The sequence below is a fragment of the Hyperolius riggenbachi genome, chromosome 6, assembly GCF_040937935.1.
Source record: "Hyperolius riggenbachi isolate aHypRig1 chromosome 6, aHypRig1.pri, whole genome shotgun sequence".
Taxonomy (NCBI): Eukaryota; Metazoa; Chordata; class Amphibia; order Anura; family Hyperoliidae; genus Hyperolius; species Hyperolius riggenbachi.
This window is the reverse complement of record NC_090651.1, coordinates 288,120,769-288,145,391: the sequence shown is the minus strand read 5'-3', so window position 1 is coordinate 288,145,391 and position 24,623 is coordinate 288,120,769. Positions and strand designations below refer to the sequence as shown.

General features: G+C 43.5%; 1 protein-coding gene across 7 annotated transcripts in view; it reads right to left on the bottom strand.

Annotated features, from left to right (window-relative positions):
* ARHGEF12 (Rho guanine nucleotide exchange factor 12) overlaps positions 1–24,623 on the bottom strand; it is a 243,186-nt gene that overhangs the window by 162,159 nt on the left and 56,404 nt on the right. For 5 of the 7 annotated variants that reach the window (XM_068240993.1, XM_068240996.1, XM_068240994.1 and 2 more), the window contains 2 exons: positions 21,773–21,879; positions 1,440–1,496 (listed from right to left, as the gene is read on the bottom strand). In XM_068240993.1, coding sequence (XP_068097094.1) covers positions 1,440–1,496; positions 21,773–21,879 — 164 coding nt within the window. The remainder of the gene's footprint in view (positions 1–1,439; positions 1,497–21,772; positions 21,880–24,623) is intronic. The other 2 variants (XM_068240998.1, XM_068240999.1) reach the window with 1 other exon arrangement.

The following is a 24,623-nucleotide window of genomic DNA, read 5'->3' as shown; positions in this document are numbered from 1 at the left end:
TGTTATTTAAGTAGAAGTAGTATTTATCTACTTACATATGTGTTTTTTATTTCTAGGTTAGCATGGGTGTCGCTTCTTCTTTAAAGGCAATGTCCAAGCAAAATAAAAAACAGTTTCACTTACCTGGGGCTTCTACCAGCCCCATGCAGCCATCCTGTGCCCTCGTAGTCACTCACTGCTGCTCCAGTCCCCCGCTGGCAGCTTGCCGACCAGGACGCATTGCGTACATTTTTACGCATTTCCGCTAGTGCAGGAACATCAACACATACATTTTTACGCACTACTGGTTCAATGCGTGAAAATTTACGCATTGAACCAGCAATGCGTAAAAATTTATGTGTTAATGTTCCTGCACTAGCGGGAATGCGTAAAAATGTACGCAATGCGTCCCACCGACCTCCGAGGTCAGCAAGCTGCCAGCGGGGGACTGGAGCAGCAGTGAGTGACTACGAGGGCACAGGATGGCTGCATGGGGCTGGTAGAAGCCCCAGGTAAGTGAAACTCATTTTTTTATTTAGCTTGAACCTTCCCTTTAAGGTGAAAAATAAACAGATGTAATGACCCTTTGAACGTTCCTGCGCTAACATCTTATCTGTATCTTCTCCCTGATAGATAACAGCTTCAGCTTCTATTTTTTTTTTTTTTTAAGAAAACGGACTCAATTCAAAAAGCTGCTTGACAAGCTCTATTGCACAGATAAAACAAGGTATTTTTTAGCTCTTTCTGTACCGGAAAATAGAAAATTACTTCAAAACATTTCTTAGTGGGGCTAGTACTATACGTGTATATGTTTATCTCATTGTGTCACTACTGGTATGTGTTAAAATGAAAGTAAGACTATGGGATTCTGGAAAAGTCCTATTTAGGAATCGGAATGGTTATCTTTATCAGTTTACTTTTACTTCAGGTTTGCTTTAATGTAAATGAAGTCATGGGACCATAGAAGAGCTTTATCGAGTGTTAAAAGTCATCTTGATTTATACTTAGTGATTCCATTTTTTCGTGGATCATTAGATTTGGTTCTAAGATCAGCAAATGTTATTTTAACTATAAAATTACATACAAGCTACGTATCTTACTGCGCAAAGATAAGTTAAATTAACAGAATCAGACGGATGAAGCAATTTACATAAATCACATTTACATAATTTAAAACATTCTGACTGCATCAGAAGTTTCACATTTGATTTCCACCAGCCAAGGAAGACAGGAATTAAATTGATTAGGTTTCAGATTACTTTCAGTGGACAGTCTGCAAAGTTACGAATGTGACACCACAAAATAAGCGTATTAAGAGTGCATGATTTCAAGCAGTAGCGAGAGAATGCAAAGCCTCATAGCCCTTGCTCCAGGACAAAGAATGCCATGCAAATGCACACAGAGACACAGCAATGCATGTGCAGGTGGCAGGAAACCAGCCTGGCGACTAGAGGGCTTACCATAGGTTTCGTGCTTACTCTCATCCCAAGCAGACTTTGGCTTCCTGGACGAACTCTCTGCACAGCAGCGGGAGAGAGAATTCACAAATGAAGATGCGAGGACAACAAATAAACAGGCAACAGCAAGCACAACATTAGACACGTTTAAACAACACAAAACAGATGGTAACACCCCCCTGGTAAATTCAATACATGAGCCAGAACAGTCTGACAATTTACAGCAATAAAATACCAGCAAGCATAAGCCTGGTACCGACTCAATTATGATTGGCCAATCACTAACCGATTTAAATGTATTTTGAATATTATGAGCAAATAGTGTAGGTAAATATTCATACTACATGGATGGTTAAAATTGGTCAGTGATTGGCTATTCATAAAAGAAAGTCTGTACAATGCTTTAAAGGACACCTGAAGTGAGAGAGATCTGGAAGCTGCAATATTTATTTCCTATGAAATAAATACCAGTTGCCTGACGTCTTGCTGACCTTTCAAGCATCATAAGTGTCTGAATCACACACCTGAAACGAGCATGCAGCAAATCTAGTCAAACTTAAAGAGACACTGAAGTCTAATAAAAATCATCTTTTTATTTTAAAAATGTGTTTATATGATAGCACTAACTAAAATGCTGCATCGCTGCAACTGTAATCTAACTAAATCCCCCCAAACTCCCCGGGGGCAATCCGGGCAGCGCTCCAGTGAGAGGCAGAGCTTTCAGCTGCAGCTCTGCCTCTCCACGCGTCTATCAGTGCCAGATCGCCGCCTCTCCCCCGCCCCTCCCAGTCTTTCTTCATTGAGAGGGGTGGGGGAGAGGCAGAGGTTACCACTGATTGACGCGTAAGGAGGCAGAGCTGCGGCTGAAAGCTCTACCTCCTCCAGCAGCAAAATCCACGACCAAGAAAGTTGTGGATTTTGCGGTGGAGAGGGAGGGTGGAGTTTGGGGGGATTTAGTTAGATTTCAGCCGCGGGGATGCAGCATTTTAGTTAGTGCTATCATGTTAACCACATTTTTTTTAAATAAAAAGATGATTTTTATGAGACTTTAGTGTCTCTAAGTCAAACACCTGATCCGCATACTTGGCTAGGGGGCTGTTAAAAAGATAAATATGGCAGCCTCCATATCCCTCTCACTTCAGGTGTCCTTTAAGTGGCAATCATGACTATGCCTATTTTTGCCTGAGAGAACTCAGTGTGACACCCCCCCATTCCAGCATACATGTAATTCAGGCAAAGGGAAATGTGGGTACAGGGTAAACCCAAAAATGTCCCTCCAGGCTGCTAACACACAAATTTGACTGCCAGCTATTATTGCTGGCGGCTGAATTGCACTGTTTTTATTATAAATTTGTCCCTGTCTTTTGAAGGTGTCAATTACTGACTGAGCACCGCTATAGCCATAACTCCCATTGCAGCCTATGGCGGCACCAGCTGCGTCCAAATTTACAGCGCCGTTTTTGGCTGATTCACTATTCCAAGTACAGAGCAGCGAACAGCGTAAAATACAGAACAGAGCTCCAGGCGCTCTTCCCTCCTCTCCTTACAGCGGCCAGCTGTTCTGCTGCATCCTCCATACGGCTCCCGTTGCGTGCATGTGACCCATTGTGTGTCAGGTGATACACATTGGGAGCCTATAGAGGAGGCTACAGTACAGCCAGCAGCAGCTGTAAGGAGAGAAGAGGACAGTGGAGCCCTGGTATGTATTTTCCAACGCACGCTGCTCTGCAAACCTTAAATGACGGGGGAGAGGCACACACCCATAAGTGCCGGTTATTTCGAGATTGCCGGTTACATGAGTTCCGGATAACTGGGAATCTACTGTATATTGTTTATCAGAGATGGTCAATTAGATACAAATAGTTCCAGCTTGCATGCAAATGTCCTGCAGATTGAAGTTGGACCAATCAAAGGATCTTCCCTTTTTTGTAGTGACCTTATTTCAAGCCATGATTTATTTGGATCTCATTGGTCATCTCTTGTTCTTTATTAAATTGCACCTACCTAATGGTGCCCATACACGGTACAATAAAAATGTTCAATTTTCCTGTTTATTCGACCAAAACGATTGAATTGAATGGAAGTTTCAAATAATCTTTTTTTCGAACAAGGAAAAAGAACCAATTATCCCATTTTCTTTCAATAAAAATCTGATTGGACATGTATGAAAAATCCTTATATTCAATATAACGGAATGATCAAACAAAATTATGTAATCGAAAAAAAAATGAAAAAAATGGTACCATGTATGGGCACCATAATGGTTATAACGTTACATTGTTCACAGATTAGGAGCCAGTTGTGTCACAATTAAAACCATTCAGATGTTCACAGATAGTTTTGCACTATCCGCTTCCTGTCCGTGGGACGAATATGCAGCTTTGTAGCTTTATTGTGAAACTTGGTGGTCCTGGAGACAAAATTAGACCACATAAAAAATTATAAGTCTGGAATTTCTCTAAATCTACAAAATAATTTTTTTGGTTTCCTGCTGATTCCGTCATTTAGAGATTATTCCACTTCTTAAAAAAAAACAAAAAACAAAAAAAAACAAAAACAAAAAAAAACAGAAGAGCGCTTCTATGGTCTGATACCAGTTTGATACTTGTGGAAAAAAATTAAAATAAAATGCATATGTAAGATAAAATGACTATGAAAGTTTGTCTCATGTGACCAACAAACCAGCCGTGGCCAGCGAGAAATGTCATATGAGGCACTGTGGGTGGTAACTCTGTGCGTAGTCTACATGTGCCAGAAGGATAATGCGTTTCAACACGCAACTGGTGTCTTCATCAGGTCAGGATATTCCCTGCTGGCCATGGTTGAAGTTACCAGAAAAAGTGGATTGATGGTCATGTGATATAAGCTTGTATAATTATTTTATCTTGTACGGTATTTTGTTTCCGATTTGCCATGAGTATTAAAATGGTATCACACCATAAAAGCGCTCTTACTTCTGTTTTTTTAGCTACACCAAATCTTACACCATTTACAGGTGCTCTGGAAGACACTGTTCTGCTGATCAGTGGTTGCGAAACCCCTGGGAAATTAATTCCTACCCGTATCCTTTGTCTGTACGGTCTAAGCCTTGACATCTAGTGCGCAGAACAGAACTATTGTATTATCCCAAGATATGAATGAAGGAGGCACTCCAATGGCGATAATCACACTTGCACCCGAGGAAGGGGGAGACCCCGAAACATGTTGTGTTGGCTACCTGTTAAACGCAAGTTTGATTATCGCCTTTGGAGTGCCTCCTTCATTCATATCTTGGTTTACGGTTTGTGGAGGTGGTGACCCACAGGATTGAGCACCGGCGAACCAGGCTGTTGTCCTGGGCGAGTGGCTGTTTTGGGGCATCACTTTGTCTAATATTGCATTATCCCACTTCTTGTCTGAATAGAAGTTATGGGTTCCCTCACAGAAAGGGATGTTGGACAGAAACAAAGATCTAATCGAATTTTGAACACTTTGTCACACTATCTAAATCAAAAACATTTTTCTTCTCTATGAAATTTGGCTTTAAAACTGAAATACAATATCGCAATTCAAAATACTATAATGCGCTGTTTATGATGGTGTGACGAGAGTGAACTACTGTAATTCTAATTTTCATTCCACTGAATTATCAGCAGAATCACAACTATCAGCCACTGGGCTCCACTGTTTTGTCCTGTGGAGTCCCTCCCCATATTGTGCACCCAAAAATTGCTGTCTAACCAATCCCTGAAACGTTCTGAAGAGCTAAACGTCACGGATATTTAACACAGGAATTACAGTGTCCAGCAGTGAGTAGGTGCAGGTGGCAGTGTCAGCCATGCCCTTTCCAATCTTAGGTAATCAGGACAATATTTACAATAATTCAGTCCAAACTGTTGGATCAAACTGGTTCTATATTGCTCTCCAATCTTGGGTAATCAGGGCCAGAATATCTTGTGATTACCAAGACTATAAATGTAATTTTCAGTAACAGAAGTGGGGATAGTATTCATTGAACTGCCTATAATTATTGTCCAAAATAGTGCACAAGTGCTGTGTCTACCCCTGACTCAGATCCCTGCTCATATAGGGCTTGATTCACAAAGCAGTGCTAACTTACTTAGCACGTCTAAAGTCTTTAGACGTGCTAACAAGGGTGCTAAGTAGGTTAGCACCGGATTTCTCAATCAGATCGCGCGCAAAGTTTTGCGCGCAAAGCTGTACGCGCGCAAAGTTCTACGCGCGCGCTAAGTCCCATAGGCTTTAATAGGCACTTCGCACGGAGTGCCCTGCGCTCTGTGCAGTGCGCGCGTAAAGTTTTATGCGCATAAAGTTTTGTGCGCGAAAAGCTAGTTTAGACGTGCTAAGGGGGTTTTCACAAGCGTGCTAACAGTTAGCACCGCTTTGTGAATCAAGCCCATAGCCTCTAAATGGAGCATGTTAGAGGAATACCCCCCTCAGTTAAACCTAAGAAGTCTTTTGCGTGTGTTGACATCACCCACTTGTAAACAGGTCTTTTCACCTCCTCTAATGCCCATTCCTCCTCGAATGGATTAGCAGTTTAGCACTCATGGATGGAGGAATTTTATCTCATACTAATCAGTAGAAGGAAGTGTAGAGAACACAATTTAAACATATTCAAAAATGTACGCAAAAAAGGATGAGAATTTACACCAGGCTTGGTTCATACCAAAACAGACCCATCGGGGGCAGTACTGTAACTGCATTGTTCAAATACATTTTATTGCTTTAAGGGTGCATTGTGGTCCATTGCATCATGTTCATCCTATAACCAGCATTGCCATTTGCTACCCCCAAAAAACTAAAAGGAAAGGTTTCAGATCAACTCCCTTGGCTGCTGGTCATTAATGGATTTTTATATGTTGGCTTGCCGTCACTCAACCGCTTTCTTCTAGAGTTTTGAATAAAGTTTTACTGCCTACTGTAAAGGTGGCCACTAACAATACAATTCATTGTAAATAGGTGCCCCCAGTATAGGTAACCAGGTCTATAGGTGTTCCCCATGCAGGTATCCAGGTCTATAGGTGTCCCCAGTATAAGTAGCCATGTCTATAGGTGTCCCCAGAATAATCAGGTCTATAGGTGTCCCCAGTTTAGATAGCTAGGTCTATAAGTGTCCCAAGAATAGGTGGCCAGGTCTATGGGTGTCCCATAGCCAGGTCTACAGGTGTCTCCAGAATAGGTAGCCAGGTCTATAGGTGTCCCCGAGTACAGTTAGCCAGGTCTATAGGTGTCCCCAGTACAGTTAGCCAGGTCTATAGGTATCTCTAGTATAGACAGCCAGGTCTATAGGTGTCCCCAGTATATGTAGCCAGGTATATAGGTGTTCTCAGTATAGCCAGGTATATAGGTGTCCTCAGTATATGCAGCCAGGCGTATAGGTATCCCCAGTATATGCAGCCAGGTGTACAGGTGTCCCCAGTATATGCAGCCAGGTGTATAGGTGTCCCCAGTATATGCAGCCAGGTGTATACGTGTCCCCAGTATATGAAGCCAGGTGTATACATGTCCCCAGTATATGCAGCCAGGTGTATACATGTCCCCAGTATATGCAGCCAGGTGTATACGTGTCCCCAGTATATGCAGCCAGGTGTATACGTGTCCCCAATATATGCAGCCAGGTGTATACGTGTCCCCCAGTATATGCAGCCAAGTCTATAGGTGTCCCCAGTATATGTAGCCAGGTCTATAAGTGTCCCCAGTACATGCAGCCAGGTCTATAGGTGTCCTCAGTATAATCAGCCAGGTGTATAGGTGTCCCGAGGAGGAGCGCAGTGAAGGGGAGCGGTGGGCACAGTGGAGGGGAAATGGGGATGTCTCCTCTCCCTTCCCTCACCTTGGGGCCCCCCTTCATGGCTCTTGAGTAGACTTGAGTAATCTTGAGTAGACCAAACTAGCGGCACACAGATCAGAGCTCTCTCCGGCGGCTGTAACAGCAGTAAGTCACCGCCCGCTGTCAGCCGCTGCGCCTACACTTAAACATTCCGGAGGGGAGAGCAGGAAGAGGGGCCCCACGGTGAGGGAAGGGGGGTGGGGGGGAAGACGTCCCCCCTTCCCCACCGCTCCCCTTCACTGCGCTCCTCCCCTCCTGCTCAGGGTGCTCTGGCGGGCCCACTCCCTGAACACGGGCCCTCAGTCCGTGCCCAAGTGCCCGAATGGTCAGTCCGCCCCTGCTGTGCCAACTCGTGATGGGAACATTGACTTTCTTTTTCTCTTTCATCTCCTCTTCTTTTTTATATTGCTTGCTCTTATATGCTCTTGGCTGAAAGGCTGAAAGGTTTGTACACCTACAGAGGCTGTTATGACTGAAAATAAAACATACATTTTTGCTTCAAACTATCTTTACTGCAGTGGTTTTCATTGCATCACATTGATTACTCGGAAAAAAAATTATACTGCTTTTTTTTTTTTTATTTCACATGGATATTTAAATACTTTAAATCTAAAAAACAAAAACAAAAAAAACTGTCCATTGCGGAAACAGATGGCGTTAGCTGGCCCCTAGGAAAATCATCCCCGGTTTTTTACCATCTGATTTTTCAGCTACCGGTTTTGTCAGAAATGCAGGGCAGCAGAGAGTGTGAACAGTGCTAACAGTGAACATTTTTTTGTATCTGCTTTAAAAGCCTAAAATAAACATATAAAGAACAGTTTTATAAGGTCTAGGGATTTTTTCCAGCAGCAGCTTAAAGCGAACCTTCGGTATAAATATAAAACACACACCATCAGCACAAGGAGTAGGAGTAATAGTGTAGCCAGAAAAACATGCCTAAAAAATAAAAACACTGTACTGTGCTGTGCCATAAAATCCAGCTTTTGTTGGTTAGCCATGCCCACTTTCTGAAAACCTGCCATGGCAGTTTTCTGCTTTTGCAAAGACATAAGAAATTGTTTTATTTGTGAGTTTGAAAATTACGACAGGCGAATAATAAAAAAAAAATACTGAATTGCTGGATTGCACAAAAATTGCATAGCTCTGTGACTGCCATGTGATTTTCGGGCACTCCTATACTATATTTAAAAGTTTAAACTTACAAAAAAAATACAGCAGCAGGGCCAGCGTCTGTGATCGGATTGACATGTTCTGTGTGGTCTCCATTAGTTTAGTTAAGAGCTTAGCATTTCCTGATGCATAATCAATCAGAATCAGATCGCAAAACCATGCTAGCAGAAAAGGGCCCTTATGTCATCTCTTGATCTATTTTTATTTTCTTAAATAAGAATAATATTCAGCACAGTCTGGGTGAAATCAAGACCTGACTATAACTTGACAGTAAGCAGTAAATGACCTCAGCTTGGCAATGTAGATCCAATTCACAGCCAAGCTACTAAGGATAAGCCAATATTAGTGTTTAAAGGGGTTAATTCACAAAACTTACTTATTTTACACCTTAACTGTAAGGAGAGCATGAGATAAATAAATAAGGAGAGATAATGAATGAACAGATAAGGAGATATAAATCCTGAATTAAAAGATAACTGTAGTGAAATAAATAAAATTGCTATTTTTTTAACAATATTTATAGATTATTTAGTCAGTGTTTGCCCAGCATACGTGTAAAAAGGGTGAAAACGACTCTCCCTGCTATTACAAATTTCCTGGCGGCGTTAATTACCATTCCCTCTCCAGGCCGCCATGGACTCCGGGGTAAGATGCAGTTTGGCTGCAGTATTTTGCCTGTGTCCAAATTACCCCCTGAGCCGTGTAATTCACATTACAGCCTACAGCGGCGCAAAATGTCTGGCGCCCTTTTCGCCTGTCTCGGTTTGCCCAATGTGAAAGCTTTCCTCTCCCCAATTTACATTCTGAAATGTATCACTGGTGGTGACCTCTTTATTCCTGGTGATCTGTACGAAATGTTCGTTTACTGAGTTCTATACACAGAGGGAGATATTGATTACTTGGCAGTTGGAAAAAGTCTGTTATTTCCCACAATGCAACCAGGTTCACAGACAGCAAATGGTCAGGACCATGGTCATGACATCACACTGTGGGAGGGGTTTCACCCCAATATTAGCCACATAGACATCCCTGATGATCTATTAGAGAAAAGTTAAAGATTTCTCATTGGAAAGGGGGTTGATACTGATCGGGATGAAGCTACTGATCGGGATGAACTTCAATCCTTGGTACCTCTTTAAAAGTTCCTTTTTTAACTGGTACTAAAAAAAAAAAAAAAAAAAAAAAAAACCCGGGGCTTTCTCAAGGCCCCTGCAGCCATCTTGTGCCCTTGCCACTCCTCGAGTGTCCTCCGGTCCCCGACGCAGGTTAGTTTTGTTTTCGGCCGACTAAGAGTTGGCACCCAACCACGTGGAGTCTTCTTTACCTTCCTGCCGTCAAGCGCCTCCTGCGCAGGACGCACTAGATTGCGGCAAGGTGAAGAGGACTACGCTTGGCTGGGGGCTGACTCTTAGCCGGCCGAAAAATCAAAAGTAATCTGGGGCGTAGGCCGGAAAACTCTCGAGGAGCGGCGAGGGCACAGGACGGCTTCGGGAGGCCCCGGGTAAGTTAAAACTATTTACGTACCATGGCTAAAATTCACTTTAAGTCAAATAAGGCGATACACTATGAGTCAAGTCAGTTAAAGAGACACTGAAGTGAAAAAAAATATATGATATAATGAATTGGTTGTATACTATGAATAATTACTAGAAGATTAGCAGCAAAGAAAATATTCTCATATTTTTATTTTCAGGTATATAGTGTTTTTTCTAACATTGCATCATTCTCTAATATGTGCAGATTACACAACACTCAGCTTTCAAAAGGATTCTTTCAGAGCAGTCTGTGAACTAATGACCTCTCCTCTGCCAGAGGAAAAGTAAATCGTTAACTAACAGTTGAGATAATAAAAGTCAGAAAACAGCCCTCTCCACCACTTTGAAAGTCATAGAGATAATGGCTTTTCTGTATAGAGATAACAACTGGAGTTTCTTAACTCTTCCTGTACTGGAAACAATTAGACTGATGTATCTGATCTTAATGTTTTATTTCTTAGCTGTGCTACACATACAAATCATAATATCAGTTTTTTTTTTTGCTTCAGTGTCTCTTTAAGGGAAGATAAATCACGAGTTACATCAAATAAGGAGATAAACAAAGAGTCAAGTTAGTTAAGGGGTTATAAATCATGAGTTAAGTTAGATGAAGTGAGATAAAGCGTGGGTTAAGTCATTTAAGGAGGGATAAATTGTGAGTAAATAAGTTAGAGATAATTGAACAGAACAGCTTTGTAAATCGGCCCCAATGCCAGTCACAAATCCAGTCATCACACAATGACCTCACTAATTTCCAGTGTTCTTCCCCTGTTCTTCTCAGTCTACTGCAGTCAGCGCTGAATTTCTTCAGATTAGTCACTATGGGCTGTTACCCAGTGCCTGCTGAATAAGGCAATTCTCCATACAACTTGATAGAGATATTTAGATCTATATCATCGCCATCTTCATCTCATTAGTAAGTAATAGGCAGCTGAAAGCATTTTCACAAGCTGCTAACCGTAAGAGATCGGATTTCAATTTCATTCTTAATGGTGTCAAATAAATATTCTACAGAGAAAGCAAATTCTTATAGAAGTAAAAGCCTAATTTTGTAAGGTAAACAAAAACTATCCTCATATTATGAACAGTACAAATAGTCAGTCTGGAGCACATGCACACAACTTGACCAAAGGAAGCACCACTTGAGTCAATTAAGAAAGAATTTGGCACTGTACCATCCCAGAGAATGTGTGTTGGATGGCCAGGCACTCGCTGAATCCAGAAACTATTTTGTCTGGCAGTCTGGCCAGAGGAAGTCATCACTTATGCACATAAAATAAAAAGCAGTCCATCTTTATGCAATTTACGGAGCAGAGAGAAAATAAAAAAACACAATAATGTATTTGAAGCTGCTTTAAAGATAAATGTTTATTTTGGCTGTGATCTTTTCAAAATGTCCACTAAACTGTGTGGCTCCTCCGGCACCCTTCACTGCGCCGCTCCTCCGGCACCCTTCACTGCGCCGCTCCTCCGGCACCCTTCACTGCGCCGCTCCTCCGGCACCCTTCACTGCGCCGCTCCTCCGGCACCCTTTACTGCGCCGCTCCTCCGGCACCCTTTACTGCGCCGCTCCTCCGGTGATTTCCCAACTAGTTCCTCCGCATCTTCAAACCGGAACCTAAGCTAAGGAGTTAAACGGGGTAAAAAGGGGGGGGGGGGGGGGAGGGGTAGAAAAACTTGTTCCGCTTGAGACGGCATAGTGATCTAGAAAAACCCAATCACCGGGACTTGCAGGAGACATGGGCTGTTTCTATTGCCTTTGCTCCCATCAGTAATAGCTTTTCCCTCTCTGCTTGTGTGAGTCATGCTGGCTTCCCACACACTCGCACAGTCTCCGCCCTGATTTCACCATACCAGAGGTACCGGTAAAATTTCAGGCTTTTACAGCATGTTGCAGTCTTTATGAATTGACATTTACTGACATGTGTTGAGGTATTTACCGCACAAGTCGGTAATTTACCTCACTGGTCTGTAATTTCAGCTTTTCATGCAGCAACCGCCTTTATGAACAACATTTTCATAAGTGCTCAGTAAAGTCAGCTGTTTTCTGCATTACCATATGCGGTAATGCTTTAAATCGAGGCCATAGTCTGAGGGAGCTGTAAAAAAAAATAAAAAAATAAAAAAAAATAAGAAGTGCGCTACTGCACAGGGGAATGCAGGGAATCCTCCATCTTCACTCTGACTAGCAATCACTGGCAAGGCGAAAGGAACCAAATGCACCAATGTATGTCAGACTCAGAGAGGAATAAAACAGGCAATTTATATGCTGGCAGCTAAACTGAAAGAAAATCCAACATAAAAGGAATATGGTAACTGCCATTTTTATTCACTCTTCAAAAAAATATATTTATTGCCTGGCAGACATGCTGAACCTTTGAATTTGGCTGTTAAAGTCCCACAGCTGCAAAAAGCAGGTTGCTAGGAGAGTCAGAACACTTGATCTGTATACTTGTCACAATCAAAAAGTAATACAAGGCAGAGACTCAGCAAGACAGCCGGGCAAATAACCTTTTTAGAAGGATGTAAATTGCAGCTTCCAATTTTACTCTGTTAAAGCTTTTCAACCCATTTTCATGATCACTTACGTCACACCAAGCATTTACTTTTTTTCTAGTGTGCTGATGGGGTTGATCAAGAGAATGTGGCTGAGGGGGGGGAGGTTGGCCAAGTATCTACCTCAAGGAGGCGACCCGGCATCGACAGGAGGGGCAGACACCAGCTCACACCCTGTCGCACTGCCCCTACTGCACATGTGCCAGTGTAATGATATTACCCAGCACAGCGTGCTACCAAGGGGATAAACTAGTTCTAGCAACGGCACCCCTACTGGCGAGCACAAATGCGCCCACGCTGGTGCAATGACAGCTTTTGTTGCCCTACGTCATTCTAGGTTATCCACACACCCCAAATTTCGAGGGTATGGAGGGGACTCCCAATCTACCTCTGTGTAAATTTGCAGCGCCCGAGCCCTGCTGGTTCACAAGATGGGTGGATAGTGTAATGGTTAATGGCTCTGCCTCTGACACAGGAGACCAGGGTTCAAGTCTCAGCTCTTCCTGCTCAGTAAGCCAGCACCTATTCCGTGAGGAGACATTGGGCTAGAATCCCTAACACTGCTAGTGGCTACAGCTTTGGCACTTTGAGTCGGCCAGGAGAAAAGCGTGATATCCATGTTCTGTGTGTCTTGTATGACATATCTCGGGAAACAGCGGGGCTTGGGGGCTGCACTGCAAATTTGCACAGAGATAGATTGAGGGGTCCCCTCCATACCCTCAAAATTTGGGGTGTATAAGAGGCCTATAATTTTAAGCATTTAGGGTGAACTGTAATTGAGAATACACCGCATATGCCCATGATGATGTGCAGCACAGAGACGTAGGAAGGAGGAGAAAGGTTCCTGCTGCACATGTGCGTGAGAAAAAGCCCTGACATATCAATATAACGTAACAGACAGCAAAAGCAGTCATTGCACCGGATTGTATCTGGCAACAGAGCCCCCAGCGGCAGCCATGTTTCCCCACATCAGACATTGAATCTAGGACTGGAAAGGGTTAAAATGCAATTTATTTCTCCGGTAAAGTTCAAAGCCTGGTTCCTTGGAAGTGTATGCTGGCTTGTGGCTTCTCTTTCTCAAAATACAGACAGAGATATGGCTGAACATTTGTGACTGCCTATTGCTCGCTTTTAACAATACAGACCAGACCCTCAAGGCAGTTCCACACTGTTAGATTTTTTTTTTGTAGATTAGACATCAGGATTTGATAAAAAAATAAAACTAATAAAAAAAAATATGACTTAGGCCTGAGAGACACTGCAGTGTGCTTTTTGATTCATCAGCTCTGCATTTGCAGGGCGTTTGGTTTGTTTTTCGTTTTTTATAACGCTCATATTGACTTGCATAAAAATTGTAGCAAAATTGCTGCAATCACGATTTAAAAAAAAAACAAAAAAAAAAACACGATTGCAGCGATTTTACCACAATTTTAATGCAAGTCAATGGGAGAATCTTTTAAAAATGCAAATGAAGCACTGGCAGATTAAAAAGCATTGTGCAGGGTGTCTCAGGCCTAACGTAAATATGCTGAAAAGAAGGTTTAGTTATTTTCTCAAATATTGATGTGAAAATACATTTTTTTTATATACCGTATATACTCGCATATAGGCCGAATTTTTGAGCACAAAAAATGTGCTGAAAAGTCACCCCCTCGGCCTATATGCGAGTCACCTGTTAGTGTCTGTGGTGGGATTTATCATGGGGCTCAGCGGTGATTCTGAGCAGGCTTGCTGTGCCTGCAGCGACGGTTTTCTAGTGATCGGGGCCGAAGAGGAGTGCACAGAGAACATCTGATGACAGATCCCATGCCCGGGGAGAGCAGATCAGCTGCTGTGATACAGAGCGAGCCTGCAGTGTAAGATGCTTCCAGCTGATCGGGGAGTTCCGCTGATGAGAGGGAGCGATTACATGCCCGGGGGTGTGCGGATTAGCGGCGATCGGATGCCCGGGGAGATCAAAGCAAGAGCAATGATTGGCCACCCAGAGAGTCACAGCAGGAGCGCTCCTCCATGTACATAATCTCGCGCTTCCTGCTGTCTCTGCACCTTGCGACCCCATTGGCTGGTATAGTATAGCCAATGGGGTCGCAAGGTGCAGAGACAGCAGGAAGCGCGAGATTATGTACATGGAGGAGCGCTCCTGCTGTGACTCTCTGGGTGGCCAATCATTGCTCTTGCTTTGATCTCCCCGGGCATCCGATCGCCGCTAATCCGCACACCCCCGGGCATGTAATCGCTCCCTCTCATCAGCGGAACTCCGTGCAGCCCCGATCAGCTGGAAGCATCTTGCACTGCAGGCTCGTTTTGTATCACACAGAAGCTGATCTGCTGACCCCGGGCATGGGATCACTGCCTGTCATCAGATGTTCTCTGTGTGCTCCTCATCGGCCCCGATCACTAGAAAAACGTCGCTGCAGGCACATCATCAGTATGCACTGTCGAACTCACCAATCCACTGCATTCTGTGAGGAAAGGTATGTACGGTGGTTCGTTTTACTCTGGGAGAGTACACTTTTTCAAAACTGTGATTGTTTAATAATTCAGCTCTTTTTCTTGGGGTAGGGGGTAACTACCAATCACACTGTCCCACAGCAAAATGTGGATGGGTTTTCCATAGAACATGTCCTTCCATGCAGAGCAGGGTGGCTCCCATACTCTCATACTAGTGTGCTTTAGCAAGACTCTATATGCTAATTAATGAGTGGTATGAATGGACTTGGTACTGGTGGTATGAGTGTAGGCAGGAGGTATCTGCTACACCACCCATTTGTGTTGCTTCTCTCAGCACCACAAAAGTAAACATTTGCGCTAACAAGTGTTGAAGCAAAGAAAAGCGAGGAGGGGGTTGGGAGGGGAAGTCTCAGGAGCTGCTACATTTCCTATCCTCGGCTTATATGCGAGTCAGTCATTTTTCCTGGTTTCTGGGGTAAATGTTGGGGGGTCGGCTTATATGCGAGTCGGCTTATATGCGAGTATATACAGTAATAGAGGAAGTAGGAGCGCAGGAGGCTGTGGGTGACAGGGGTACACGATCAACAGCTTTGAGTAGCACAGCGTTGTGGATATCAGATTAAATCTCAGAAGAGATCTGATCCAACATCACATGGAGAAGGGTGACATGGAGGTAAATGATCAATATCAGATATACAGCAAACCTTTGTCACCTACAGAACCAGTTTGTGCTGCCGGAATGTAAATAGTTTATGTAGAGGTTTAGGGATGTGGATCACCATGAGTGGATCATAATTATAATAGTTAAAAGGGAAACTAGGTAAACATATTGAGAAACTTATGAATATTTTAAGCCCCGTCTACACTATGAGACATTGCAGCGATCCGGCGGCTCGATTAGCCACCGGATTGCCTCTTCCGCGTGCCCGCCGCACGTGCGCCGCATTCGATTCCCCGCTCGTGCCCGCTCATCCCCGCCGGCGCCGCTTATCTTCCGCTCGATTCCCTGCCATTGTCCCCTCGCGGGGAGCGAGCAGGGAATCGGCGGTGCAGAGATCCGTCCTGTCGGATCTTATCAATCGAGCCGCATCAGCGGCTCGATTGATAAGGAGCATCGCGGCCGCATCTACTCGTGTAGATGCGGCTAGAAGGGGACTCTCAAAGATCCTTTACTTTCTTGAAGGCAACAATAACTAAACTGGCAAACATGAGCCTGCATTCAGCTCTAGCAGGGAATGCTGCCTATCAGACTATCATGACTAATAGGGGCCATTTACACTTCTTGTGAACTCTGTGTGCAATTTTCTGCATGCAAAAAAACTTTGCAATTTAGATTTTTGGGGGTCTTTTTGATGAAAATTTCTGGTGTGTTTTTATAGTCTTTGCATGCGTTCATACGCACATTTTCATTTTGTGAATACCAATGAAGTTCATTTACATGAAAATTAACTTCAAAACCACGCACAATTTTCCATGAAAAAAAAAACAAATTCTATGCATTTTTCTTTGTGCGGTCATGGACTTGAATTGAAACACAAATCGCAAACATAAAAATAAAGACCTGGCAGCAAAATGCTGAAAAATTGCAAAATGCAATTCACACACACAAATGCTAATATATTTCAAGACATTGAAGTCTTACAAAGTGTGGTGATTACGATTTCAGAAAATTGAAAGTCTCTTGTGTTTTCATATAAGTTTGAACCCTGCCTTAAAGAGACACTGAAGCAAAAAAAATAAAAAATATATGATATAAAGATTTATATGTGTAGTACAGCTAAAAAATAAAACATTAGGAGCAGAGACAAGTCTAATATTGTTTCCAGTACAGGAAGAGTTAAGAAACTCAAGTTATCTATGCAAAAAGAGCCATTGAGCTCAACGACTTTCAAAGTCGCAGAGAGCGCTGTCTTCTGAAACTTGTTATCTCAACTGTCAGCCATTGTATTTTCTTTTTCTCTGCAGAGAATTGTTCAAAAGTTCACTTGCCTGCTCTGTAAAATCATTTAGAATGCTGAGTAGTGTATAAATTGCAAATATTCGACAATAATGCAATGTTATAAAAAATACTATATAACAAAAAAATATGAGAATATTTTCTTTGCTACTAATGTTATATTAATTATCCGTACTACACAACCAATTCATTATTTCATAATTTGTTTCCCTGCTTCAGTGTCTCTAACAATAACAATAATATTTATATAGCGCTTTTCTCCCTGGGAAGCTACATACTCGCCTGAAGATGGATTGGAGCACCCACAGTGATGCAATACAACGAACGAGCGTTCCCAATCCATCTTCCTACTGCGAGAACATGCAACAGCACATGACGGGCGTGAAAGAGTTCAAACGATTGTGGCACTTAGTTTGCACGGGAGTTGTCGGGGGTCTTAAAGATCCGATCCGCCATGATTGGGATAATCACTGAATGTCCCCAAACATTGTTTTTGTAATCGCACACCTGTACCAAGGTCACAAAATCGCGGATACAATGGCTCATTGTGCAGAAAACCCGCCTTGCTGGACAAATCATGCGAAAAGTCGCATTGTGGGTACGTGCCTTTCACAGGAAGATGAGACTAAGGGCCTGTGTCCACTACATGCAGAATGGATGCTGAAAAACTGACTCCAACGAATGCCTATGGGAAAATCTGCATCAGAAAAATCGCATTCAGTGGAAACGGGCCCATAGACATTCATTGGAGTCAGTGTTTCTGCATACATCCTGCATCCAATCTGCGTGTAGTGGAAACAGACCCTAAAGAGCAACAAGGGTTGGGGAAGGGAGTAGGCAATAGGAGGTTGATTAGGATATGAAGAGTTATGAATATAGTGCAGTATGTATTTTTTTTTTATGCTGCAAAAAAAAAAAAACATCTTTAAAATCCTTTTTTAGGCAATAGTTGAAAATAATGTTATATGAAATAAGTATAACTTAGTCGTGTTCGTTAACTTAGGCTAACTAGAGATCAGTAGGTGAGGGCAATAGCTTTCCTCACGTGACCTCCAGAATAGTCTTTTCAGCTAAGTCAGCAATTACCCACAAGGTTCCAACATGGCCAAAATAAAGCTGAAATCACAGGTCCACATGACTCTGACCACAGTAAACTATTTGTGTAGATATATTTAAAGAGACTCCGTAACAAAAATTGCATCCTGTTTTGTATCATCCTACAAGTTCCAAAAGCTATTCTAATGTGTTCTGGCTTACTACAGCACTTTCTACTATCACAGTCTCTGTAATAAATCAATGTATCTTTCCCCTGTCAGGCTTGTCGGCCTGTGTCTGGAAGGCTGCCAAGTTCTTCAGTGTTGTGGTTCTGCTATGAACTCCCCCTTCCAGGCCCCTCTATGCACACTGCCTGTGTATTATTTAGATTAGGGCAGCGTCTCTCTTCTCTCTTATCTTTTACAAGCTGGATAAATCGTCCTCTGAGCTGGTTGGGCTTTCACATACTGAGGAATTAGACAAGGGCAAAGCTGTTTGCAGGAAGAAACAAGCAGCCTGAAACTTCAGTGCATGAGAACTGCAGGGGGAAACACACAATGATCTCTAGAGATTCAAAAGGAATGGTGTATACAGCCTGCTTGTGTATGGATGTATTTTCTATGTGTGGACATACTGTACATCAACCTACTTCCTGTTTTGGTGGCCATTTTGTTTGTTTATAAACAAACTTTTTAAAACTGTTTTTAACCACTTTTAATGCGGCGAGGAGCGGCGAAATTGTGTCAGAGGGTAATAGGAGATGTCCCCTAACGCACTGGTATGTTTACTTTTGTGCGATTTTTAACAATACAGATTCTCTTTAAGCTTTGTTAAAGGGCACCTGCAGGGAAATAAGTGCCTAATTTGGTTACTTACCTCAATGGAGGGAAGCCTCTGCATGATTCAGTAGTAGCGGTCATGTCTAGAACTCATGGTAAAGCATTTCATTTGTTTGATCAGCTGATAGATTTGCACAGCTCTAATTTTCTGGGATGACATATTTAAGCACATCACATGATCCTGACTAGACTAGCAAATCAAGAGACTTGCATATTCATATCCATCACCTGACCAAATTGATCACATGCTTCTCCATGAATTCTCCAAAGACATTACCATTGCGAATCCAGAGGCTTCCCCCATCCCCGTCCTCAAGGTTCCTCCGCTGCCCCCTCTGAAAATCCTCTCGTAGCCAGCTTGGTGGTGGAAGTCTCTTGAGGATCCAGACGCTTCCCACTCCGACGTAAGCATCGGTTTCTTCCTCTTCCCCAACCTCACAGATTTGCTTGAGGCCATGTACAAATGCCAGATGGACCTTGGCCATGAGTCTAGCAAGATTGCCTAAACATTCGGCCCACCAGATCTTTAATGGCCAAGAACGTTGTTCCCCTCCTTACCATGCACGCTAGAAAATGCACCTTTGTCCCTCCTCCCCTCCCCATAGTAACAGAACACATTGCTCAGATATAGCTGAGGTAAGTCTTTATGTGCTTGTTCCCCAGCATCACAAGTTCAATACTGACGGGCGACACATATTGAAGGTGTGTACAGACCTTTAGAAGTCTACCTATGCCAAGGAGTAACATTTCAACCACTACCGTCACTTAAAGGGATACTGTAGGGGGGGTCAGGGGAAAATGAGTTGAACTTACCCGGGGCTTCTAACGGTCCCCCGCAGACATTCTGTGTTGGCGCAACCACTCACCGATGCTCCGGTCCCGCCTCCGGTTCACTTCTGGAATTTCAGACTTTAAAGTCTGAAAACCACTGCGCCTGCGTTGCCGTGTCCTCGATCCTGCTGATGTCATCAAGAGCGCACAGCGCAGGCCCAGTATGGTCTGTGTCTGCGCAGTACACTCCTGGTGACATCAGCGGGAGCGAAGACACGGGCGTGAAGGCGCAGTGGTTTTCTGACTTTAAAGTCAGAAATTCCAGAAGTGAACTGGAGGCGGGGCCGGAGCATTGGGGAGTGGCTGCACCAACACAGGATGTCTGCGGGGGACCATTACAAGCCCCGGGTAAGTTCAGATCATTTTCCCCCGACCCCCCTACAGTATCCCTTTAAGCTATTACACTCCACTGTATTTAGATTTAATGCAGAAAGACTTTCATTTATATGGGCCACAGACCTGTGGATATCAAATGATGCTATTGGTGCATTATTTCTCTTTGCATAACCCTGAGACTGAATATATTAGCAAATCAGTGGAAAACGCCATTGGCCTGATGCCCTCTGCTCACTGGTCTTCTGGGAGTAGCTCCACATCCTGGCAAACCCCATTGCTAAAGATGCACAGGCTCCAAATGTTGGGACACTGCCTATCAGAGGCTGTATTCTGACTTTTGTACCAATATACAGAGCAGGGGCTTCTATACCAATACATAGGACTATCACATTGTAATGGAAAAGTGAGAGGGTGAGTTGAAAGCACAGTTACAAAAATGGAGTGAGGCAATAGAGTGGAAGGTGCCAGAGAAGCACCAGTAATAGGAGACATTTCTGAAAGCAGGTGAGAGGCCACATGGAAAACATTGTTTTTAAGTTTAATTAATTGATGTACCTAATACTAACCTGCTTAAATCAACTATATAGCCTATAAATACTTGTACAGTTAATGGTGTTATTGTCTTGTCATTTAAAACTTCTAATTGCATTCAGGCAGGGGAGGCCCTACCACGGTGATTCAGGGCAGCAGACTGTAGGGGCAGCATCAGCTCTACACTCAGCTGATCTTTTTCAGTCTCCCCCTTTGCTCTGCTGCTTCTGCCTGACTCACAGATCGTGTCTGATGTGAGTCTGTGTGTGCTGCCCCACCCCTTAATTAAAGCGGATCCGAGATGAAACTCACTATAACAAGTAACTTGTCTATATATCTTATCTAAAGTTTAGATAGTTTACACAGCAAATATAGCTGCAAACAGCTTTAATAGAAAATGATTATTTCGTTCTGTGATACAATGACAGCAGCCATGTTGCTTGTAAACATTACACAGAGGCAGGCTTATCTGTATCTTGATCACTAAGCCTGTGAAGAAAAAACCCTAACCCCCCCCCCCCCCTCCTCCCTCTGAAATCAATGGCTAGTAACACCTCCTCCTCCTCCTGCCCAGACTGAGCTCCCATGAGCCCTTGCTACTGCCAAGGCTCTCTGAAAACCTGTGGGCGTGGTTTATTTAGTTTATAGGGAATTGGAGTATTAAAACCAAAACAAATGCCTATAAACAATAGGAAAGGAACACAATTATGCAATGAGTAAAAGTTCACCTTGGATCCACTTTAAATATGTACTGCTATTTACTAGCCTCCTCTCCATGTGCCCTTCTGCAGCTTATTGCTGTGCATGTATGACTGAGGAAAGCATGCTGTGTGAAACTGCCGCTATTATATGCAGTGTTCTCCTGGGGATTGGGGGGTGCATCCTCATTAGTATGCTTCAGGCAGCAAGTCTAGAACCTGCCCTGCCTCCCGGCTCCATTTCTCCCGGAACCTCGTAGGCCGCCACCCTGCTGGAAAAATGCCTTGGTGTTTTCTCTGCTCGAGATGAGAAACGCCTTGGTTTTTTTTTTCTAGTTTGGAAGAACGGAACCAGAAGATAATTAGAACTTTTAAATGACTAGATGAGAACACCATTAAATGAAAGTGTCATTTCAGGTTGTAGAATCACTTTAAATGCAGAAAACAGGCAAGTAAGCAAAAGTAATGGTAAGCAGAAGTCTGCTTTAAAAGTTCAGCAGGCAGCCCAAGACAGACATTGACTGTATTACAGCTTTGAAAATAAATGGTATGAAATGACTTTACCTGTAGGGTCAAACTCGTGAGATGAAACTTCATGGGATGAGCTGGCGCTTCGTTCAAACTTCTGCTTCTTATCTGCCGATACGTCGCTGCTTAGAATGCTCCCGTGCCTGAAAATAACCACTATGCATGAATTCACTAAACTCAAAGGAGCACAGGACCTTTATTAAAGAGAAATATAAAAATACAGAAACATGGGTGTACTGTACAACCATTCTTACATTCATGTTTAAACTTTGCAGCATTACTCTATTATTGTAGCACATTTCACCTGAAAACTGACTGTGTGGGAGAAATCCTCTGTGCTGATCAGTTTGGAAAGAAAAAGGGAAGAGGGGGAGGGACACTGGCATAGCCGAAGAGATTTGGGCTCAATGCAAGTTTTACATTGGGCCCCCAAACACACCATACATAACTGATATGGTGCGGCAGCGGCAAAATCTGCCAAAAACAGAGGTGCAAGCATGAAATATGGAAAAGTCTGTTAATGAATCCCACTATTCATAGCATCTGTAGAAGTGATCACAGGACCAATAAACAGCTAATACTGCTGTTGCGGGAGGGCCCATTGGGGCCCCTCTGGCTCAAGAGCCCCAGTGTGGTCACAACCTCTGCATCCCCTCTTGCTACGCCACTTGGGATTGAAGAGGGGGGGGGGTGAAGTAGGAGAATACAAGGCCTGGTCTCTCTCAAACTACTGTGAGAACTTATGCAATACTCGCCCGAATAATGTTAATTTAGTGGGAAGGGGACACTGCTTGATTATATTTAGGGCTCACTGGCGAATTATGTCATTTTGGTGGAAGGGTAATGACTCTTATTTGGTGAAACCTCCATGACAATTCAGGGTTGACAGGAATGATACTCTGCCAAATATCCTCCCTGCCTGATACCTGGAAGACATTCAGGCCCTGTTTGCATTGCGTTCGACTCGCGTGTCGTCCCCGGTGGGCTTTTTTTTGCGAGTTTTTTTTGCAGTTTTCTGCGCGTTCGCTCGTTTTTGTGGCCGTTTTTGTAAGTGTTTTTGCAGAGCGCTTCCATCTTTTGATCTGGAAAAAAAATCCGGAAAAAAAATGCAATGTATTTTTTTTTTAAATGCTCACGCAATCCCTTGCTAAAGCGATTTTGTGAGCGTTTTGCGTTTTTCATATGCCTTCCATTGAAGTGAATCGCTTCAAAAACGGCCCAAGCACCGCTTTTCAAAGCGGATCGCAAACGAACCGCTCTGATAGGAACTCTCATAGAGAATCATTGCACAAGCGCTTTCAAGGCGATTTCAAAAATTGCCCGCGCTTAAAATTTTACAAAAACGCCTCGCATATGAACAAGGCCTCAGCAAGTAACAAACTGCAGACACAAAATGGGAAAGGGGGGGGGGGGGCTGCTGACAGATTAACCCATTGTGGTCAGCACTTCAGCATGGACCCTCAGCCAAATTCTTCATCAGTTTCCCCTTAGTACTCAATGTCTATTTAAAAGAAGCAAAATAAAAGCATTGAGAAATTTCTTATTGGAGGCAGAGCAGTTTAGTTTTTTTACAAAAGACATTTTGAGGGTATGAGATGGGTTAAATGCTTTATTACACGAGCAGGGTGGAGATGCAGAGGCATATTACTACAGTGCTGGCCACAAGGAGTTAACCTCTCAGCAGTGGGAGGAGGAGGCAGGGTCAGGTGACCTGTTTTGTGCTGGGGAAAGAATTGCCACTCTAGGCAGAACTAGGGCTTTAAGAAGAAGCCTCAAGTGAGAGGTATATGGAGGCTGCCATAGTTATTTCCATTTTAACAATGCCAGTTGCCTGGCAGTCATGTTGGTCTATTTGGCTGCAATAATGTCACACATGAACCAAGCATGTGGCAAATCTAGTCAGATTCATTCCAAGAAGCATCTGACCAGCATGCCTGTTCAGGGTCTATGGCTAATAGTATTAAAGGCAGAGGATCAGCAGGTATGCCAGGCAACTGGTATTGTATAAAAGGAAAAAAAACAAAACTTGTCAGCCGCTATATCCCTCTCACTACAGGTTCCCTTTAGATCAGGGGTCTCAAACTGGTGGCCCGCGGGCCATTTGCGGCCCTCGATACAATATTTTGTGGCCCCTGCCGGCAAAAGCTTCCTTATAGCTTCAGTGCTCCCAAGTAATCCGCCGCATCCCCGCCGCTAAACGAGGGCTGCAGAGCCCCTCCCACTCTTCCTTCACAGAGAGGGTCGGGGAGAGGCGGCGATGCGCCGCGATTGACGTCAGGAGGGGCAGAGCTGAAGCTGAAAGATCTGCCCTTTCCAGGAAATGCCGGCAGATTGCCCCCCGGGCAATTTGGGGGCTCTGCAGCCCGCGTTTTGTGGCTGGGACACGGCGCATTACCTGTAATGGGAGCACTGAAGCGGACTATAAGGTAAAATAGGCAAAATAGTTTGTTTCAGTGTGAATTTGATTTTGAAATAAAAATCAATGCAAGGGACGGGACAAAAGGGGGTGGGGGGGGGGTGGGGGGTCGGGTTGGGTCTTGAGCTGCTGATTGACTTTTTTGTGTGAAATCTCTTATGCGGCCCAGTCTCATCCTGACTTTGCCTCCTGCGGCCCCCAGGTAAATTGAGTTTGAGACCCCTGCTTTAGATGGTGTTAAAAATCATGCAACTAAAAATGGAGAATAATACATGGGGAAAAAAAACACAATCATTTCAGTTACTGGGCAGTGAAAACCCAATATTCTATAATGGTGAACATTTTAGCATTATTGTCTACAACTGACAGAAAACTGGGTAAAACTCTTCCCTCCGACTTGCTCTTTTTATCCATCTGAATCTGAGAAACCTACAGTTCCCTGATCTACCTAGTGGTGGCACTGTGCTGTAA